The 21732-nt window shown below is 40.9% G+C and overlaps 2 protein-coding genes and 2 non-coding genes across 4 annotated transcripts; 2 read left to right on the forward strand and 2 right to left on the reverse strand.

Moving 5' to 3' along the window:
* Nucleotides 1-10853: 10853 nt before the first annotated feature.
* On the forward strand, nucleotides 10854-12659 carry LOC135699142 (uncharacterized). The gene is made up of 5 exons (XM_065219360.1): nucleotides 10854-10980; nucleotides 11049-11827; nucleotides 11889-12028; nucleotides 12104-12353; nucleotides 12420-12659. Exons 1-5 carry the CDS (start codon nucleotides 10958-10960, stop codon nucleotides 12602-12604), a joined length of 1377 nt encoding a protein of 458 aa, XP_065075432.1. The 5' UTR covers nucleotides 10854-10957; the 3' UTR covers nucleotides 12605-12659.
* Nucleotides 12660-12673: 14 nt separating this feature from the next.
* LOC135699143 (uncharacterized) lies at nucleotides 12674-14282 on the reverse strand. Its single transcript, XM_065219361.1, has 3 exons — nucleotides 14199-14282; nucleotides 13248-14134; nucleotides 12674-12987 (listed from the first exon to the last, which is right to left on the reverse strand). The coding sequence occupies exons 1-3, from the start codon at nucleotides 14219-14221 to the stop codon at nucleotides 12749-12751; spliced, it is 1149 nt and encodes a 382-aa protein (XP_065075433.1). The 5' UTR covers nucleotides 14222-14282; the 3' UTR covers nucleotides 12674-12748.
* On the forward strand, nucleotides 13013-13084 carry TRNAW-CCA (transfer RNA tryptophan (anticodon CCA)). The gene has a single exon. It is a non-coding gene; the product is annotated as a tRNA-Trp (tRNA).
* TRNAI-AAU (transfer RNA isoleucine (anticodon AAU)) lies at nucleotides 13148-13221 on the reverse strand. The gene has a single exon. It is a non-coding gene; the product is annotated as a tRNA-Ile (tRNA).
* Nucleotides 14283-21732: the final 7450 nt, after the last annotated feature.

Below are 21732 nucleotides of genomic sequence, written 5' to 3' on the forward strand. Positions count from 1 at the left end.
TCTTTCCCTGTCAGGGTCATTGGATAATGCGTCTCTGATGCTGAGACCGATACGGTATTGGTCTCGGAGGTTTTGATGTGCAGGACAATTTATTATGAGATGCTCAACTGACATTTTGGTTGAGCACCTCACACATTGTTTGTGGAATCCATCACGGGATTCGAGATCGTGTGAGAATCTGGTGTAGCCGCAGCGTAATCTGGACAGTACTCTCTGGTCCTTCCAGTTTTTGGTGTCGGACCAGCATTTCGTATCTCCTTTTATTTTGCGTAAGAAAGGGTCTCGGGTATTAGCCCATTCCTTGTCCCATGCCGAAGCGATGATCGTTTTGATCCAGATTTTTAAATCAGCTGCAGGGACTTCCGGTTCCACTGGGGTTTTCGATCTGCCGATCGCTGCCAGCTTGTCCGCAGCCTCGTTTCCCCTGATATTGCAGTGGCTGGGAACCCAGACATATACGGTGTTACCACAGACAAAGTTGTTCCTGTTCGAAGCCATTCTGATTGCTTGCACCAACTGGTGTCGGTTCTTCGGACTCTCAAGGGCCTTCAGCACATTTGCCAAATCGGTAATGATGGCCTTCCAGGAAAAACTGGACTCCGAGTTCTAAACTTATAATTTACACAATCAATTCAGTTTACCGGGTTCGGTAATAAAATATTTGAAATTATAGCAGCTGGGCCCAGTTGTATGCAAAAACGGTCGTACATTAGGTCACCGAGCCCTTCACATAACAACACACCACTTATCATCGAGTTCCCAGGTGATCTAAAATGTTTCGGTACGTCTCATGTTTGTCAATCTACTATTAAATAGTCAGTACTTATTTAAACTTCTCAGTGTACTCGTTATTCTCGTCCATATGTGTTCTTGAGAATTCAACTGAACAACTATTGGAAACAATTAAAATATTATTGATTTAAAACAAATCGTTTAACATTAATTTCGTACAACTTTTGTCAATAACTCAAAACTTATGCATTGTTTTTCAGTGAATGTACATGTTCTGCCCGCTATAGTTCGTCATGCATAAAGATACAGTCTTGGTTTTAAGTTATCCAGTATTTTACGATCACTTATGGCCGCCACAATCTGGCTGAGTTTCTGGTAGGTAACATAAGATTTGAAGTTTGGCTTGTGTCGTTTGACGTGTAAACGATCAAATTTGAACGTTTACACGTCAAACGACACAACCCAAACGTCAAATCTTATGTTCCCTACCAAAAACTCAGCCAGATTGTGGCGGCCATAAGCGCTCGTAAAATTCTGGATTAACAAACCTACAAAAGCTTCATATACACTCACATACATCATTCATTTTCCTCTAACTTTTTTCATCAATACACTCAAAAAATAAATCACATTTCCGATGGAAAATATCCATTAGAAATTCACATAACTTTCCTGTAATCCCATAATTGGGAATCGCACCACGAAACCACATGAACCTTATGTGTCCAATGAAGTTCATGTGATTTATCACATATAATTCATGTGATCATTTGAATGTTATGTGAATTTCAGGTAAAAATCAATAATTTTGTTATTGGAAAAATATCATGTGCGTTCACAATGGAAACTATATGAAAACTGTTTTCAGTGTAGAATTTCCTAAAATTACATGTAGGGGAAATGGATGTAATATCGGCCTAAATGCCCCTAATTTGGGCATATACATAAATTCAGCAATCGACTAAATTTTCAATAGCGGCTAAAAATATCCATTAGTACCGTCCCAATGACGCGTTCATCTAGATAAAATTGATAAATAGCAGATTTTTAGAGATGGGCCCAATTTTAGATCCATAGGCCAACATTAGAGCCATTTCCCCTACGTATAATTTTACGAAATTCTATTTTTGAAAAAGGAGGGAAATGAATGTAAATGATTTTCCATACCTGACTGTCGCACAGTGGTCCAGAACTGTGAAAAGACGGTCAAAAGTCATTATCTCGTGAATCTTGCATTTTAGTGGTGTCTTCGGAAATGTTTCTGGATATGAAAAGCCCCTTCTTTTGACATTGTCAGATCATAATGAATATACTTTGTATCCGGGGAAACATGATCTCGTCTAATTTTGCATTGTAAATCTTTATCTTTATCTTTCTTTATTAGGCAGTTCGCAATGCTTTTGTATTTTATAAGGACTGTTTCAATTTGAAACTAGAATAGAAACGCACCTCTCGCAATGCTGAGTTGCAGTTTCATTATTCGAGCACTATTGTGCGTTTCACACCAAATTGGACTAATAAGCGCGTTTTCACTTATTAAAAAGTGTGATAAAACTGCAAGTTTACGTCTAATCGTCTTGGTGTCTTCGGTGCACTTATTCCATATGATGCAAGCAATAAGTGCTCCGAAGACATCAACACGATTTGACGGAAACGTGCACTTTTATCACACTTTTTGCATTTTTGGGACAGTCCAGTTTCAGATGCAATCAGCAATATTTTGCCAGATTTGCAACTTCTCGACTATTATGTTTTATTTCTGAGCGAGTTTGAAACACGAATGCAACTCTGTTTCAAATTTCTTTGGATGTATTTAAAGATGTTTCGAAGAGCTTCACAAAAAAAAGAAAACTTCATAGAGAATAGTAAAGTTTATGGAACTAATGATTACAAACATCTTTTAGAACTGTGCGTTGCGCTGATCGTGTTGCAGTTTTATTTTTGACAGTTTCAAATTATAGAATTGTCGAGAAGTTTAAAACAATTTTGAAACTCAGCATTGTGAACGGCCTTAAAGAGACTTTCAGCCATCGGCTGGCGAGTCGGCTGGTTCATCTCTGGCCCGCATTGTAAATGCTACACTGAGGCACATGAACGTAAGAATTTCATAACACTCCTCTAATGAACGACACATATGCATTTCATAAGAGTGACTTATGAATTGATTTTTTTTTTTCAGTTTTCCAAGCGTTGAAAGACGAATGGTCAACACACGGGCTCCGTAACCTCAACGTCCATGGTTCGGTACCAGTCTGCTCAAATTTATTATTTTGTTTATGACCATTATTATTGATAAGACAAATCAATAATATTCATACCGATTTCATGTGGCTAAAATTCATAAGTGGTTCTTATTGAATTCCTATGATCTTTTGCCTCAGTGTATGTTAAATTAAACGAAGTACAGTAATGACCCGATTTTGTATGAGGAAGAAACCAAAGGATTTTCGGTTTGAATTGAAATGAAGTTAACAGTTAAAAAAGAAACCGATAATATGAGGACAATGATAATGCCACGGTTTGTAGGTGTTCCAAATGGATCAATGAAAATGAATAATTTTAGCATTTTTAATGTCAGTTCAAATTTCAATATAGATAGAATAAATGCTTTGAGAAACGAGTTATCATTTGCAAACGTCCCAATATTTGCACAACAACCTCTACAAAAGTTGTTTAAAGAATATAATGATATATTTAGTCTTAAAGATGATGTTTTAACATATAACAATTTTTATCAACAAACAATAAATCTAGCGGACAAAACACCTGTGTACATAAAGAATTACCGTAATGCACAAAGTCAACGTGACGAAATGTGTCGTCAAGTTGATAATTTAATAAAAAATGGAACTATTGAGCCTTCAGTTTCACACTTTAACTCTCCTATTCTGTTAGTACCGAAAAAATCGGCTAACCAAGAGAAAAAATGGAGATTAGTTATCGATTATAGACAGTTAAATAAAAAAATATTGGCAGACAAATGTCCTTTGCCGAGAATAGATGATATTCTGGATCAGCTCGGCAGAGCAAAATATTTTTCAACTCTCGATCTCATGTCTGGTTTTCACCAGATAAAGATTGAGAAGAGTTCTGGAGGAGTTGCTGCATTCTCTCTTCCCGAATGTGGACATTTCCAATTTAAACGGTTACCGTTCGGACTGAACATCAGTCCGAACAGTTTCCAACGAATGATGTCTATAGCACTTAGTAGACTAAGCCCTGAATGTGCTTTTCTCTATATAGATGACGTTATCGTCATAGGATGTTCAGTAGAACATCATTTGAAAAATATACGTAAAGTTTTTAACTGCTTTAGGCAGCGAAATCTCAAACTTAATCCCTCAAAATGTGTATTTTTTCAAAGTGAAGTTACCTTCTTGGGTCAAAAAATTACAGACCAAGGTATACTGCCAGATAACTCAAAGTTTGAATCGATACGTAATTACCCAGTACCACAAAATACTGATCAAGTTAGAAGTTTTGTGGCATTTTGTAATTATTATCGTCGATTCATTCCAAATTTTGCTCAAATTTGCATTTGCCTCAATAGATTACTTAGAAAGAACACACCATTCGCATGGTCACAAGAATGCCAAATTTCGTTCATCAAACTAAAAAATGCATTGATGGCTCCAAGAATATTAAAATATCCAGATTTTGATAAAACTTTTATTGTAACGACAGACGCATCAGATTATGCATGTGGTGCAGTGCTGTCACAAAAACAAAATAATGATGATCTGCCTGTTTCCTTCGCCAGTCGCGCGTTTACAAAAGGTGAAGTAAATAAACACATCATCGAGAAGGAATTAGCAGCCATTCATTGGGCGATAATGCACTTTCGACCCTATCTTTATGGCAGAACAAATAAAGTACGAACAAATCACCGACCTCTGGTGTATCTGTTTGGAATGAAGAACCCATCATCGAAATTAACTCGAATGAGAGTCGATCTAGAAGATTTCGATTTTGAAATAGAGTATCTTCCCGGAAAAAGTAATGTTGTAGCGGACGCGCTATCAAGGATTACGATTAATACCGATAATCTAAAAGCAATGAATGTAATGCAAGTGCAAACTAGGTCAATGGTAGCCAAACCTAGTATTGCCAAAGATAAAAATATTAATGCCCAGAAGCTTGATCAACATCGCGTATATGAGGCAGTGAGCAATGAAGAAATTCACAAATTAAGGAAAATTGCATGCTCGGTTTATCAAAATGAGTACAACTCACCTGCAGGTGGAATAACATTATTTCAGAAAAATTATAAAAGTAGCCTAACTCTAGCGTTAGGACTCACATTCAATATGAAAAATTTACCAACCATTTTTTATGCAATTGAGAGAGGTGTTCAAGAAGTAAAAACTCCAGAAATTACTAATAAAAACCCGAATTTATCCACCTATGGTGTGATCAGACCCTCCTTACTTATTCAAGTTTATTTATTTTATTGTCATTATCAGTGACCAAGCCCCCCACCCCCGTGTCATCCAGTGACGCTACGACACTGCCTGGGAGTACCCGTAATATATCCGGGTGTAGTCTATTTGGTGAGGCTACCAATCACCTTATCATCGTATTTTAATGTGATTTAATGGGTTTTAATTCAATTCATATTCAAGCAACTTCCCCGGGGTACCCGGAACATGTCCAAGTGTGTCCAATGTGGTCTGGAACACTTAACACGACTTGCATTGATCTTATTTTTGAATTCTGTAGTAATTTGATGTGTCGCATGATGGTTTTAATACGTTTTCCGTTAAATCCAGCGTGAAGGCCCATATTCACCGGATCTTATTCCGGCCATATCTCCGGAACCGGTTCACCGATTCCAAAACCGTTCAATAGCGTTCAATGGGACCCCAAGACCTATCATTTGGCGCCGAGTTTGTCCAAATCGGTTGAGCGGTTGCTGAGAAACGTGAGTGCATTCATTTCGTTACATACACACACACACATACACACTTAAATTTTTTCGCCGAGATTCCAACAGCCGAGTAGTTCTGCAATTTATTTTGCTGAGATTCAGTAAAATAATTACCGAGACTCAGCTAACAAATATCATTTTGCTGAGATATCAGCTAACAAACAGATATTTTGCAGATATATCAGCAAAAGTAAATGCCGAGGTAATCGGCTGTTGGGGATTTTACCGAGCTAGATTAAGTGTGTACACACGTACACACACACACACACAGACATGTTCCGATCTCGTCGAGCTGAGTCGAATGGTATATGACACTCGGCCCTCCGGGCCTCGGATCGATAGTTGGTTTTTCAAGTGATATCTATACCCTTCTTTGTAAGAAGGGTAAAAACATCGTAGTAATTTAAATACTTTGAAGACAGTAATAATTGAATTTAAATACTTTTGTCACTAGTGAAGTAAGAAAAGTCATGTCGTGGTGACGTGACTCTCCATTTGACCACGACGTGGCTTTTCTCACTTCACTAGTCACCAATGTAATGAAACATAATTTTAATGTATTGGAAATAATTAAAATATCAAATCAAGAACAACAGGTTAAAAGGGCATGCAAGCTTTTTGTAAACAAACCAGGGGGTAAGTCCAACAATCAATACGAAACTAACGATTTTTAATTGGCTCACTACTTGACTAGGCTATTGGTCCCAAGCAAACGATTAACGTACCCCATTCTAGTCGAAAATAAAAGATATACCGATTTATCGGTATTTCTTGCAGAGTTAAAAGGAAAAACGGTGCTTCAGGTTTGAAGGAACAAAGTGGAATGAACGTTTATTCTCTAAATACTTGCTAACGTAACACAATCGCGGGTTACTTGGTTTTCACTCCTCCCTAATCCGTGATGCCTAAGAATTGGCGTAACTTAGCTTGCTTAAAAAGGGTCATCGGTTTCGTGAATCCATCCGCAGGTTGGTTTGCTGTCGAGATGTATTCGAGCTTCACTGTTTGCTGCTCCAATGCTTCGTGTACAAAATGGTAGCGAATACTAACATGCTTTGTTCTTGGATTATACGAACCATTGTTCGCGCTGCTGATTGCCGACTGATTATCGCAGTAGATTGGCATTGCTTCAACTTCTGTTAGCTCCGAACGCAGATTCTTTCACCACATCGCCTCTTGAATGGCCCGCGAAAGTGCCATGAATTCCGCCTCACATGACGAAAGGGCTACGGTTGGTTGCTTTTTCACATTCCAGGATATGGCAGCCCCTTGCATGGTGAACAAGTAACCTGTTGTCGATCTTCTGTCATCAGGACCTCCTCTCCAATCGGCATCGCTATACCCTTGAAGGCCTCCAGTATCGTCCTTAGTGTACAGCAACCTTTTCTGCGCTGTTCCCTTCAGGTATCGTATTATACGCGTGGTTGCTTCCCAATGTTGTCTACCAGAGTTGGCAGATAATTGACTCACAGCATTCACAGCGTACGCAATATCTGGTCGACTAGTTTGCGCTACATATGATAAACAGCCAACTGCTTCCTTGAAGGGTACTCTTGACATCTATGCTGCCTCCTCAGCCGTTTTGGGAGACATCGATTTATCTAGTCTCAGACTTGGATCTGCTGGTGTTGCTACAGGAGTAGCGTCCGTCATCCCAAAGCGCTGGATTATCTCTTGAATATAAGATTGTTGGTCCAACGAAAGATGTCCTTGCACTCGATCTCTGACAATTCGAATTCACAGGCAGTGTAAAACTTCACCCAAGTCTTTCATTTGGAACTTCTTCATCAAAAATTTCTTCAGTTTCTTCTTCAACGCCAGGTTGTTTGTAAAAATCAGCAGGTCATCTACGTATATCGTCACAAATAGCATAATGTCACCATCCAGGATCCAGTACACGCACGTATCTACTTGTGATCGTTGCAGTCCGAATTTTCGCAATAAGGCATCCAGTTTTCCGTTCCATACACGGCTCGACTGCTTGAGGCCGTACAGCGCTTTCTTGAGTCTGCACACCTTGCCGTTGACCTTATCGAATCCTTCCGTCTGCATCATGTACAATTCTTCATCGCCTAGCTCACCCTGCAGGAACGCAGTGACCACATCCATCTGGTCCACATCAAAATCAAACTTCACTGCCAGTGCCATGAGGTAGCGAATTGTTGAATAACGTACTACCGGAGAATATACATCTTCATAGTCGATTCCTGGTTTCTGCGAGCAACCCTTCACCACGAGTCTCGCTTTGTATCGCTGTATGTTGTCGTCGGGTCCACGCTTAGTCTTAAAAACCCACTTGTTACGGATTGCCTTACGTCCTTCAGGTAGATCGGTTAACATCCACGTCTGATTCTGGTCCAACGATACGATTTCTTCATTCCCGTCCATTGTCGGTTCGAAGAATCTTGATTTTCTTACCCGTCTGTCGCTCAACCTTTGCTTGAAACAATTTGGACGCCTTAAACGCTTGATTCTTTGTTTGCAGGAAATAGACAACAACTCGCTTGCTTGCTTCGTCCACAAACGTAATGAAATAACGATTGCCACCCAATGACGGAACCTCTACCGGCCCACACAGGTCGGAATGTACAAGCTGCAGAACCTTTGATGTTTTTGTTTTACTTCTCTGGAACGGTAGTCGAGCTTGTTTGCCTTCTGAACACGTAGTGCAGTCTGCCAGCTGGTTGTTTGAAAAATTAACATCCTCGTTCGATTGCTTGAGCTGCTTCAAACTAGCCTCGTTCAAGTGACCCAATCGTCGATGCCACAACTCAATGTCGTTGGTAAGAAATGACCGTTCCGATTCTACCACTCGGTACAATCCGCCTTCTTCGACTCCATGGATTATCAATTCACCATCATCATCTAGCACCTCGCACTTGTCTGCCGAGAAAATAACTTTATGACCTCGTTTGCACATCGTACTTACTGACAGCAGGTTTGTTGCTAAGTCCGGGATCTTCAGAACATCAATGGAGTCGTCTCGCTTCTGAAGAACCACGGTACCTCTTGCCACGGCCTTCATAGAACCATTGTTTGCTGTTCCAACGTCGTGTTCAATTGTCATCTCTTCAATAAATTTCTGGCTTGGTTCAGCCATGTGGCACGTCGCTCCCGAATCAATATACCACGCCTTGCTCTTGACATTACCCATCGCAAAAATGCTGCAGAGCCCTTTCGGGTTTTGATTCATTTTTTCGAGACATCTGGCAGCAAAATGACCAAGCTTACCACAATTGAAGCACGTCTTCTCAGCTTTATCTGCCTTCGTCTTCTTATATTGGTTCTTAGCTTTGCCTGGGTTCGTCCCACGCGAGTACAGTGCTCCATTGTCGCTGCATGTAATGAATGGGACCCTTTTCGAGCTTGACGTCTTGCAAAATCTTGGCTTTGACCGAATCCGATGACAATTTTGCTCCAGACGCCTCCAATCCCATGATCATCGGCTCGTAATATTCTGGCAGTCCCACCAGGAGCAACGCGATTAACCACGAATCATCCACCTTGAAACCAATTGTCGAAAGCTTGTTGCCAACGCTCTTAGCTTGACGTCCGCTGCAACAACTTCTCCTTCAGCAGGCTGAACAGCACTCCAACTTCCTTCGCGGATCAGGATCATCCGCATCGCAAATGCCCAAGTTGAATAATTTTCACGGCCCTTCAACTTCTCTATAGCCGGCATAGCTACGGAACCCGTCGTAACTCGAACGCTTCCTGCTTCAGTTCGATTTCCGATTCTGCTGCTATCGCTGCTACCTCCAGTTGACATCTTGAAAACTTAATTTATTCTTTTCTTCCGGTTAGGTTCTGGACCCATAACCTCTTGCAGAGTTAAAAGGAAAAACGGTGCTTCAGGTTTAAAGGAACAAAGTGGAATGAACGTTTATTCTTTAAATACTTGCTAACGTAACACAATCGCGGGTTACTTGGTTTTCAGTATTTGTACCGATATACAGATGAGGCTCCGCAGAATACCAATTTTTGACATTTTATACGGATTTATACCGATTTTTAAATAATCAAAATGATTATTGCCTGCCCGCGCTAAAATGTCAGAATTGTGAGCGACTTTTATCTTTTTGAATATGTCAATTTATTCATCTTTTAAAATGTCTTATGCTTGATACTCTTTCGCTAGTGTATCCATTTCCTCGCCGTTTTTGGCTACCCAAGAATCGAGAAACAGCTAATCCGGTAATTCCTAGGAATCGAGAAATACTTTTACTATCTTTTATGTAACCATAAAGGTTCATCAGAATGCTATTTTTTTTAACATTTTGATGTTTATTTAACCTTCTTTTAGAAGTTTCTTCCTAATTTCCCTTGAAATTTTCTTCCACCTTACCCCGTAAATTTACCAACTACCAATTCGTCTCGGATAGTTATTTCGACGTTCCTAGGAAGTTTTTTCTGGCTTCGCTCAAAAGGTTCTTTCGACATCCCCCAGAAATCTCTTTCTTCCGGGATTTTCATCCCAACTTCTGACCCGAAAACCATCAGGCTTCCACCGGAAGAAGCTTTCGGGTTTCTCCAGAAGTTTCATCCAAACTACCTCAGGAAGTTTCTTCAAGCGCCTCCAGAAATTTTCATTCGTCTTCTCCAGGAAGTTCCTTTAAACTTCTACCGAAAGTATCTATCAAATTCTCCCAGTAGTTGCTTTCGTTTTCCTCTCGAAGTTTCCCCAGGCTTCTTCCGGAGGTTTTAACCGAATTCTATTGAAATGTTTTTGCGAGCTTCTTCTAGCTTCCCCTGGAAATGCCTTCTCCTGGAATTTTCTTCAGATTTCCGAAACTTGTCTAGCTTCCTTTGGATGTGTCATCCGATTTTTCCAAAAGTTTCTCGACATTTCCGATTTTTCATAGCCCTTTCTTCAAACTTCCCCCAATAGCTTCTTGTTTAATTTTCTTGCAGTTTTTTCGATCTTGAGCCAAAAATCAGATCGAAAGTGGTTTTCCAGTTATTGCTGTATGTGACCATGATCAGGAAAAGGGAATACAATAATTTTAAAACGTTCAATTTGGGCACATAAACCACAAACGAAGTGGTGGTTCAACACCTAACTAAATATTGTCCAATTTTATTCCTAATCACTCCCACTGTTTGCAGTGGTGAGTTTCTTTTAAAATTTTGACATTTCTCCATTCTACTTCGTTTTCGTGTTTTTAATGCTTTTTTTAATGTATTCTGCTGTGTCCGTGCCAAGCGCAAATGCCTCAACAAACCGTGTGAGCTCCGCAAAATTGCATCAATTTATATCTGCAGTTTACTGCTATTAATAACAATAAACTTCCTTGGAAAATGGCCGACCTGGAGGAACTCAAGTAAGTTTTCTTATCAATGCTATTGAAAACTTCTCAAACCACATAACCCATGAGCCGTTTATTAACAGCCGCTGTCGGTTGTGCTCATCGCAAAACAACCTGACCGACGTGTTCGGTACGGCGCCCAACGACGAACTGTTCCGGATGATTTATGCGTGCACCTCGATTCGGATCACCTACGAGAAGGATTTCCCCTGTGCGGTGTGCAGCAGCTGTATCCGGATCGTGAATCAATTCTACGCCTACCGGAAGAAGTGTTTGGATCACGATCGGCAGCTAAAACGGATTCGAGGCGAAACGGACGATGATGAGGATGACGGCGGCGATGAGCTGATGGACGACCCGTTGAAGACGAATTCCAGTAAACGAAAGATGCTCAGGAAAGCTCGTGATCGGCAGTTTTACACAGAGGTCCGGAAGCACATCCAGAGCTTCCTGAAAACGCAAGTCAAGGAAGTCGAGCGAAAGGCACTGGAGAAGGTCGATGAAGCACTGAAGAAACGCAAGGGTAAAGGTGCTCCCGAAGACGTCCTGCTGCAGATGACGGTGGAACCGACAGACGAGATCGCCGAGGCACTTGAGTATGAAGTTTTGAATGAAGACGAGTCGGATGAATTCTCCCAGCAAGAGGATAAGCAGGATGAGAACGGAATGAATTACAAGCTGGAACTGGAAAGCGTTTACTTCGAATCGTCGGATCAAGAAGATTTGGCAGATAGTAGTTTTGCGGGTTTCGACGAACAGACGGAATTGAATGGATCGCAGCGTTCTCCAGCGGGGGCAACGGCGGTTAGTAGAGGTGCTAGCAGAAAGAAGAGGAAACTGTCCTGCGATGCCACAGCTGCTGGTAAGGAAAGTTGGATAATGGTGCTGAACTTTGATTAATAGCATTTGTTCTCGAATTGCAGATGTATCGAACCAATCAAAGACGCTGGAAAAGCAGCTAACAGAGGCTCAGAAGAAAATTGACACACTGATGCAGCTCAACTTCGATCTGGAACTCAAACGATTGAGACTGGAGAATGCTGGCGCTGCAGGAGTCGTTTCGGTAGGCCCTTCGATGTTTCTTGATTGATCAGAAGTCGCTTTCTAACCGAATCTTTCTTCTATTTCAATCCCCTAGACCCGCTTCACCGCCGAGGAGGACATAATGATAAGCGTGCGCGAGTTGGAGGAAATTAACGAACGATCATCGTCGGACAGCGTCTTCGTCGGGATTCTCATAACCCGGTTGGTCGATCCGGAGAACCTGAAAAATATGAGCGTCACCGGTCATGCGTCGCCTCGGTTTGCCAAGCTGAAGAAACCGGACGGTTCACCGCTCTATCCGCCCACGGAGAAGATCGATCCGCGAATTTTCGATTTTATTTGCAGTGAGTATCTCTAGTATAATGCTGATCAACCGTTCAAAATAAACGAAAATGAATTCATCCACACAGACAAGGTGGCTGAACGGACAGCAATGAGAATCGGACCGGACGACATCCACACCATCCGGAAGAACTCGGACGAGAGGATCATCAAACGATTCATAGCGCAGAAGATTTCCAACCTGAAGAAAGCGGACATTGCCAAGCGGTTCCGTGTGGAAGGCGAACCAGCATGGACAGGAGATACGGAGTAATTCCTACAATCATTTTATCCCTCAAATACTAATATTACATGTACCTATTAAAGCACCCCAGACGAAAATATGGCTTTCTTTTGAACTGTTCCGACAAATATTCGATTTGGGGTCATCATTACTGATTTTTTTTTAAATACTCACTCAACGCGTCATCCGCTTGCCGATCGGTTCCTCGAACTCTTCCTCACCAGCACTTCCACCGCCGAGTGAGTAACTCCCGCTGCCACCACTAATTGATTGACTCCTCTTCATGACCTGCTTCCGGAGATTCATCGACTTCTGGCAGACCACCAACCGGACGACCTTCTCGCTGGATCTTTGAAGCAGTTCCTTCCGATTGGACCGACCCACTTCCTGCTCGACTCGTTCGTATAGTTTTGCTGAAATTCCAACAAATACATATAAGACTCCGTGGCGCAACGGTAGCGCGTCTGACTCCAGATCAGAAGGTTGCGTGTTCAAATCACGTCGGGGTCAAGTGACTTTTTTTTTTATTCATACATCGATAAAGCAGTCCATTTAAGGTGAAAAAAAAGTCACTGGCTCCAGAGAGGATCGAACTCACGACCTTCGCGTTATTAGCACGACGCTCTAACCAACTGAGCTATGGGGCCCGATGTTGATGAGTCAGGGATCTTACCTCCAATGGCGGACATTTTCAGCGAACAGAGCGGTGGCTTCGGCGGAATGTTGTGATGCGAATTCGAGGGTCTACCGGTGACGCTGGAATTGACTAAAATGTCCTCTCCAAACACAGCTACGGCCAGCCGAGATACGAAATGGCGATCTCCTTTCTCTCCCGCCCCGGAGTTGAAGTTCAAACTTTGCAGGTATTCTGACGAAATTTCCGGAATGGCCGGATGTGTGGTAAACCCACTGCCGGGCTGACTCTCTACGAGACCGTTCATCATTTCGCACGCTACGCCAACGTTGCTCGACTGCTGCTGGTAGCTCCTTAGCATCTGTTCCGTTTGTTTCAGTTTAGCCTTCTGATCCCGAAATGCCTTCTGCAGCAATTCGTTGTTCTTCTGCAGGGTCAAATATTTGCTCTTCCAATCCATCGTGTTGTTCAAATCATCCTCCACGTTCATCTGCAGTCCGATTCCCCCGTCCCGATTCCGAAGCACTTCATTTACCTTGGCCAAAGCCGTCCGCTCAATCTCCTTCATCTTCGTCTCCAAAAACTCGTGAATTTGCTGTTTCACTTGCCGGTAAAACTGCTGATCATCGTCCGCCTCCTGCTTGACCATCGCAAAACACTCCTCCAGTGGATCGACATCCCCGTCGTCTCCTCCACGCTGTCGCCTCAGTTGCCGATCGTTGGCCAAACACCGCTGCCGATACCCGTGGAACTGCTGCAGCACCCGCAAACAGGTGCCGCACACCGAACACGGATAGTCCCGCTCGAAGCTGATCCGGATGGAAGTGCAATCGTGGATCATGGCGATCAGCGATTGGTCCGGAGGGCCATCCACCGGGAAGATGGCATCCGAGAGGTTGTCCGCCGAGAAGCATAATCGGCAGTGGCTGCGATTGAGGTACGGAATTATAACTTGCGTGACAGTCTGATTCGTGCGGGACTGAAACTTACCTCAGATCTGCTGGATCCTCCATTTTTTCACGGTTTGAGCCCTGTTTTATTACAATGTAATTGTAAATCGATGGAAGTTAATTTTTATTGCTTTTACTCCCGAGTTTGCTGTGTCGGCTGTGTCCCGTTGGGTTGGGGTTGTTTTGGATTTTGTTATGGTTTTCCTTTTTTTTACGCACATGAAAAACGTCAAAATTAGATAAATTCACCACAGGCACACGCCGTTTTTGTCCGAGGGGCTTCACGGGCGATGAGACCAACTCAAAATTGAGTTGGATTCGACTCAAATTCGAAATCTGCATTTAAAATAAAACCGGAACCACTGGAACTATTTTAAATAAGTGCGATTACATTACATTACAAAAATAATCATATTAGCGCCCCTCGGTGGGACATTGTGAGAGCGAGTTGTCAATTTGTTAGTTTAGTGTCAAACAGTAAAGTTATTATTTTGCTTTAAATCTTGATTTAAAAATCGAGATGGAAGTCTTTGGATGAAAAAGCTCCTTCACTACTACTTACTAATTAATAAAAGGATTGGGATTTGGGAAGATGATAAAGTGATTTTATGTTTATTCGAATACTTGTAGCGTGACTAATAAAACCTAATATATTTTTCATATTTGTTTGTTACTCATGAGCAGTACGAGAATTTTGATGGTTAAAAGAAAGATGTACAGCGTCACTGAAAAACTGCTGGAAATAAAACAATAATTATTAAATTCATGGATGTTTTTTTTTTCTAGAAAAACTGTTCAAGAAAGTAATAATAAGTAGTAATAAGTTAGATTGTTTAATAGTTTTTATCAGCCAAAGAAATGCTAATGTTATAAAGCAGGAGTCAACTCTGAGGGTGATAGAGAAATGCATTTCGATTTCATTGGAGCATTTCAGATTGATATTTTTCAAACGCAATTGCCTGTCATAGAATTGCTTATGTCATAAAGAAGGAGTCAACTCTAAAGTGCACCCCACACGACAATTTGTATTGACAATAATCGTATTTATTGTCAATACATTCTATATTGACGTGAATACATCTATATTGACAATATTTATGTATTCACATTATCAATATTATTGTTAATACATGTAAGTATTGACAATATTTCTAACCGTGTGGAGTTCACTTAAGAGTGAAAACTTAATTTTGAGTTGGACTATTCAAAAGCATTTGTCTGTCAATGACTGCTCATGATATAACCTCGGATATAACGATGGACACATCTCCAGGAGTGAGATAAGTCTTACGAGTTTTTCAGTTGGATTGTTCATTATATTTTATCTTCTAAAGAACTGCAATCCCTAATAAACGGTACAATAAACTAACGATATAATAGATGGTACGACCATACCACATAAAATTGGGATGATATCCCGAATTGGTGCCTAGGCGCTTCTTATCTCGCTTCTTATGGTTATTGTTTATGCGGGATGTTAAAGTGAATCACAGAGGTTACTTTATTTCTGATGGATAACCTCGAAATTTCAATAGCACAATTATCAGCTCCATGATAAGCTCCCACAAAACATACAACAATGAAACTGGTACTACACGTTTGCTGCAAACAGCACGAAACGAAAATCAATTATTTTATTCATGTGTTTCACTTATACATCCAAAACATCAGCCTTATACAATCCATAAGACAAACCACATAGGTCCTATAAGAATGCATAAAAGGTATATTTGACCGCTTATACATTTCATTTGGCACATGATCTTCATTAACTTTTTGCAAGGCGTCTGTTTATTAGTTGACTTATACATTTTATGAATAATCAGCAATAGAAATTTGCCAAAAGGTATAAGGAGATTTCTATCCGTGAGGGAGTTTCAGCTTCATTAGTGAAGGAGTGAAGTAATATGGCATATCAGCCATCATGACGGCCATTTGTGAACTCTTCAAGGAATCACCTTAGAGCAAGCCCACCAGTGCATAAGTAAATGCGTGTCTATTAATTATGAGCAGTGTTTGAAAAAAAAAATCAAAAACATAAATCTCATGCATGAGTTTATGCGCCTATGAGAGTTTTGGCTTCCAAAATTCAACGTCACAAAAATCACCGATGAGTTTTCAGATTCAAAAATTCTTTATATGTCGGAGCTATTTATTGTTATTAACATTGTTTGTGCATCAGGGGTTGTGCATAACAAATAACCATAAGAAGTGCCTAACCACCTATTCGGGATATCATCCCAACTCTATGCGGTATGTTCGCACTAGAGTCGGTGTATATAATGAGTCACGCCAAGAGAAAAACAGTTGAACTCGCATCACGGTTTCCGAAGGATTCCCTTTCTTTTCACTTGGCAACAGAGGACTTCTACATCAACTTTAAATGACTTTTAGCGAGAACCAAAAATAGCGGCTGTAGTGAATCATAATATCAGTGATTTTGTCAAATTATCATATTAAAAAATAGTAGAAATTCTCATTACTGATCAAAACCAAACGTATCCCATGACCATTTAATGCTCGCTGCGTGTTTATGATGATTTCTTCAATTTTATTTTATATTTCATTGCAATACCTTTCGTAGACCTTTCATAGCATCGTAATATTTATTTACTTTGCACGATAGGTAGCCGATTTGACAGTTCAATAGGTAGACTTGGCTTCACTCTTGGCGTGACTCATTATACACCGACTCTAGTTCGCACCATCTGTGATAACGTTTGTGTATGGTAACCGTTTATTAGGGCTTTCGATTGAAGTTCGAGTGGTTTTTATGAGTTTAAAGCTGGAATTATTTTTTGGCGTTATGAGTGTGAGTGCGTGAATATGCATGAGAATCTCAAGCGTAAATTGTGTTTGATGGATTCGTACGCGATTTTATTCACGCAAATTCACGGAAGGAGACTCAATTAATGAGATTTGATAATGATTTTTCGAACACTGAGTATGAGTACGCGTTGCTATTATATTTAGTCACCCTTTTTCACGCAGGTCGTTGATAAATGGGTTTCCAAAGTACCTCTCTGTTTGCACACCGGTGGTTGTCATCACAGGAGTGGAACTTCGGATCAGAAAGTGGCTCCACTTGTCATTTGCGAACACTAGCGCACCTAGCGGTAGAAGGCATCTTCTGCCTGCAGTTAAGATAGACAGCATGCTATGATAGTGTGAGTGCACATAGAAAGCCCGTGTGGAACACATCGCTTGTTGAGCAGAAAAACGAACCACTTTTTGATTCACCGATTTGTTTGCACTTCCCCTTCTGTTCTGTGCTGTCATTCTAGTTACGCGCTGTGGTCAAAATAAACGATAACAACAATTATTTGCAGTCGGAATTGCGTTAAAAAAAAAGTGTAGTAAATTTGATTACAATAAATTCCAAAATGTTTGTGGACTATAGTGATGATGAATTCGCCCAGCAGGTAATGTCACATGCACTATCAACAGCAACAGCAGAATCAGAGGAAAAACTTAGTGGATCTCGTCCTGGAAAACGACTTCTTCTTCATCTTCATCCCTTTATGTAACGTTGATCTCTGTTCCGTGCCAATCACCGACGGACATCGATTGCCATCCTTTGACGGATGCCAGATGCAACAGGAAAGTGTGGATTGACAAACTTATAAAAATGTACGGCAGAAATCCGACAGTTGGCGTATAGATCTCCATCGAATGCTACCGACGAATAGGTTCGGATGGGGGAGTCAACTGCACGAAAATGTCTTCGGGAATTCTGCCAGACAGTAAATAGCATCTTTGGTGACAAATATAAAAGTTGGAAGGGTTGTATACTAGATACGACCGCAGGGTTGGCGTTGGATAACGTTTGTTATGTGTTGTACTTAATTGTGTATATTATATTTTAGGAATATTCCTTAATAACTCTTTTGCGAAAGTTTGGTGGCCCTGAAAAGGGCCGTTTTGTTGGGCTGATGTTGTTGACAATGATGGAACGGGCGACCTTGTTGGACGCTTATATAGTAGAACAGAAAATATCAGAGGTGTTAGATACTCGCATACGTATGTTAAACTCTTTCTTGATAATGTTGTGGCCCTGAAAAGGGCCATTTTTCCAACGCGCTCGGCGTAGTTGCCCTTGCGGAGCAGACGGTGAATACGACCGACTGAGAACTGCAGCAGCTGGGCATTCCATGACGGCGGCCCAGTATACCGGAGCACTGGCACCAACGCACTCGGCGTAGTTGCCCTTTTGCCCCCAGGCTCTGCTGTCGCTGCTCTGCTGTCGCTGCTCTGCTGTCGCTGCTCTGCTGCCGTTGCTCTGCTGCCGTTGCTCTGCTTCCGCTGCTCTGGTACTGCTGCTCTGCTGCTCTGCTACTGGGTCTACGATCTGATAGACAATGATGGAACGGGTGACCCTGTTGGACGCTTATATAGTAGAACAGAAAATATCAGAGGTGTCAGATACTCGCATCTGATGTCTCGGTTGGAGAAAGTATAAGAATATAAAAAAATCAATCGATTTTCACCATCTTTAGACAATGGTTTACTTTTAACCATTTTTCAATAGTTTACAGAATGAAACCAATAGTTTTGAAACATTCAGCAAATTGCTAGAAATATTTCCAATCGATTGATGCCATTATCTCGTAAATCTATCGAGAGACGGTTGAGTTATTATCGTTTAAAATCTTTTAATTTTTCGTAACGCATCCAAAATGACTGTTTTCAATTTTGTACCCCCGTATGTTGCCGAAAGACGTTATCCAACGTCAAAAACTACTGAAAGATACAGTTCTTAGAAGTTCTCGGAACTTCTCATATATTTTCGGAACCTTTCAGAAGTTTTCAAAACTTGTCAGATGTTCTCAGAACTTGTCGGAATTTCTTAAAAGCTCTCGGAGCATCTGTAAAGTTTTCGGAACTTGTCAAAAGGTCTCGGATATAGTCAGAAGTTCTCGAAACTTGTCAGATGTTCTCGAAACATATCAGAAGTTCTTGAAACTTCTCACAAGGCTGTAGTGCGATGGCGGGTTGAATTTACCGGGGCTAGTATAGCGGTTTGTGGAGATGGTTCCGATGCACAGGCACTTCCTTCTGACGAAGCCAAACGACGACGGAAAGGCCGCCCTCTGTCGAACCGGGAAGGTAAATTCTCCTTGGCGTTTAGGGCCTTCAACCCGAGAACGATGTCCTTTACGTTTAGGTCAAGGTAACTAAATGTCACCTAGACCGTAGCGTGCAATGGTGGTCCTTGACTCGCCAACCAGAAAGCGATATGATTGGTTGAAAAAGGTCCTGAATCAGCTGAATTGGTGATTTACACTTCACCTTGATTCACTACTCGCACTTAGTATTCTGTTAAAATATACTCCACATACGCTTCTGGTCTACACGCCCGCCTGAGCTAAAGTGAACGATGGATCGCAGAACCTCACCCGTGACTCCGTGTCACCAATTTGCCGCGGCCATGCACGCCTTATTCAGCAGTCGGCCGTTAAGCATGGCCGTATCGTCTGCCCAGTGGGTTTCACCCTCGGTTTCCCAGCAAGTGTTATACAAATTTACCTTGATTTCTCAGAAGTTCTCGAAGCTTATCTCCAGTACTTTAACTACTCTGAAGTTGTTCGACCTTTTCAGAAGTTGTTGAATCTTTTCATTATTTCTTGAAACTTCCCAGGCGATCTTGCAAAGCTAATATATCTTTGAAACAGCTTCAAGAAATTTAGCGGAGAACTTCAAATAACCTCTTAAAACTTCAGCTATGCTCCGTAAAGTTTAGTAAAGTTTCAAACATTCTAGACAATTAAAAAGAAATACTTTTGAAAGATTTAAGAACTTTGAAGAGGTTCAAGCTCTGAAATAAGCTCCAAGAAATTCAGAAAAGTTCCAAGCATTGTATCAAATTTTTAAGAAATATTCTATAAACTTCAACGAAATTTCCAAAGTTCCAGCCAAATTGTTTAAGTCCAGAAGAGATCTCTCGAGAACTTCTGAGAAACATATATATGATATATGATCCGAGAACTTCAGCAGTTTCTCTCTTTGACCACCAGAAGTCCACAAAACACAGCAAAGTTAAAAGAATTCCAGCAAAGCAAAATACCAGAGACTTCTGGAAATTACTTCAATGTTCTCGAGCCATCGGATACGACCAATAATTTATGTTTCGGTAAACTTAAGATTTTCAGTTGAGATTTCCCAAGAGCTCTAATCGCTGTTGATATTCGTCAAAATTTTTAGCTAGGATTCTTCAAGCAACTCTTGTCGAAATTCCATGAATCCATGTTTGGAATCCATCAACCTCAATCACAATTTCTCAAGAATCGCAGAAGACGTCCCCCAAGTATATAAGCTAGGATTCTCAAAGCATAATAGTTTAAAATAAGATAAGTAAATAGTAGAATTCAGGTTTCAGAATCATGCTTGGTATACACAGTTTTGCTCGCGAACTGCTCATTTGCCTAGTCATTTGCTTATAACTTTGCATAGAGTTGACGAAACAAAGTTCTGTTTGGAGCAGTCGATATAATAGAGTTTAAGCTTGTTATAGATATGTTTAATAATGTTTAAAAAGGAGATTTTAACTCTAGTAATAAACTGTATTTGATTTTGCGTTGCAAAAATTAAGTGAGAAATGTTCGCTGCACATGGTGTTGATTCAAATGATAAGATTTACCTACTCTTTGTATGTCTACAGTAAACTATGATCCTAATCTATCAATTACTTTAAAGATAACTAAATTTCAACAACTGAGTGAAAAGTTATTAACAAATGAGCAGCTGGTGTGTACAACTGTGCATGACAAGCATATGTCCACGGCATTTAATTTTAGCGCAGTAGTGTATAATCAAGTGCGAAACCTGCAATACAGTTTTCTATACATATTAACATTCAAATTATCCCACAAATGCAAATCGCAACTGAATCCGATCAACTCACAGAGTGCAGGAACTCAGCGATAAGTAAATTTGCCTCGTGTTTTTCCAGGTTTGTCCAGGAAAAACTTCCCGAATATGAGTATCGATTGGATTCACTCAGTCTAATGGTACTACTCCTAGACAGAGTAAAATTTTCGTCAATTTTACTCATTTTCTGGCAGATTTTAGAGGTTTGCTACATGAAACCATGAGGAAAATTTACTCATCGCTGAGTTCCTGCACTTTTGGCGATTATGAGTGAACTAAACTCAAATTTGTATCGTTCTCATTCGCCGTGTAAACTTGACCCACCCTAATAGACAATTTTCGAGGTTAACTAAACTGCCCTCACACGCATAACTGTTCCATGTTCTCTATTCAATCATTCTGGTAGAAATCCATAATTAACTCATTGCCCCAAATATGCTTCGTTCAAGCATGCAGATAGTCAGTTTCAATATGTTGTTCGCATAATCCTAAACTATCTACAGCAGCATGTCACGCACCGTCGTGGTGACCCTGGACGACGGGGGATCGTTAAAATTTCCTCGGCAATCCAACGCCACCTAACCAGATTTGCATTCTCTTATGAACGGGGCCGGCAGCCAGCAGTTGAAGGCCGTCCTCAGTGCCATATAGCAACACCAGAATGCAAGCATGCACTAACGTTCGGTTTTGCCTGGTGGGCCACTCCA

The sequence above is a fragment of the Ochlerotatus camptorhynchus genome, unplaced genomic scaffold (genome assembly GCF_037179485.1).
Source record: "Ochlerotatus camptorhynchus isolate MF236.1 unplaced genomic scaffold, CSIRO-AGI_Acam_v1.1 ptg000103l, whole genome shotgun sequence".
Classification (NCBI taxonomy): Eukaryota; Metazoa; Arthropoda; class Insecta; order Diptera; family Culicidae; genus Ochlerotatus; species Ochlerotatus camptorhynchus.

What these genes read in the sequence shown, in the direction of transcription:
- LOC135699142 (XM_065219360.1), top strand. Translation starts at nt 10,958, where the DNA reads ATGGCCGACCTGGAGGAACTCAA. An exon ending in GCCGACCTGGAGGAACTCAA is followed by an intron (nt 10,981 to 11,048) that starts GTAAGTTTTCTT and finishes GTTTATTAACAG; the next exon opens with CCGCTGTCGGTTGTGCTCAT. An exon ending in AATTTTCGATTTTATTTGCA is followed by an intron (nt 12,354 to 12,419) that starts GTGAGTATCTCT and finishes TCATCCACACAG; the next exon opens with ACAAGGTGGCTGAACGGACA.
- LOC135699143 (XM_065219361.1), bottom strand. Translation starts at nt 14,221, where the DNA reads ATGGAGGATCCAGCAGATCTGAG. An exon ending in GAGGATCCAGCAGATCTGAG is followed by an intron (nt 14,135 to 14,198) that starts GTAAGTTTCAGT and finishes CCTCAATCGCAG; the next exon opens with CCACTGCCGATTATGCTTCT. An exon ending in GAAAATGTCCGCCATTGGAG is followed by an intron (nt 12,988 to 13,247) that starts GTAAGATCCCTG and finishes TTGGAATTTCAG; the next exon opens with CAAAACTATACGAACGAGTC.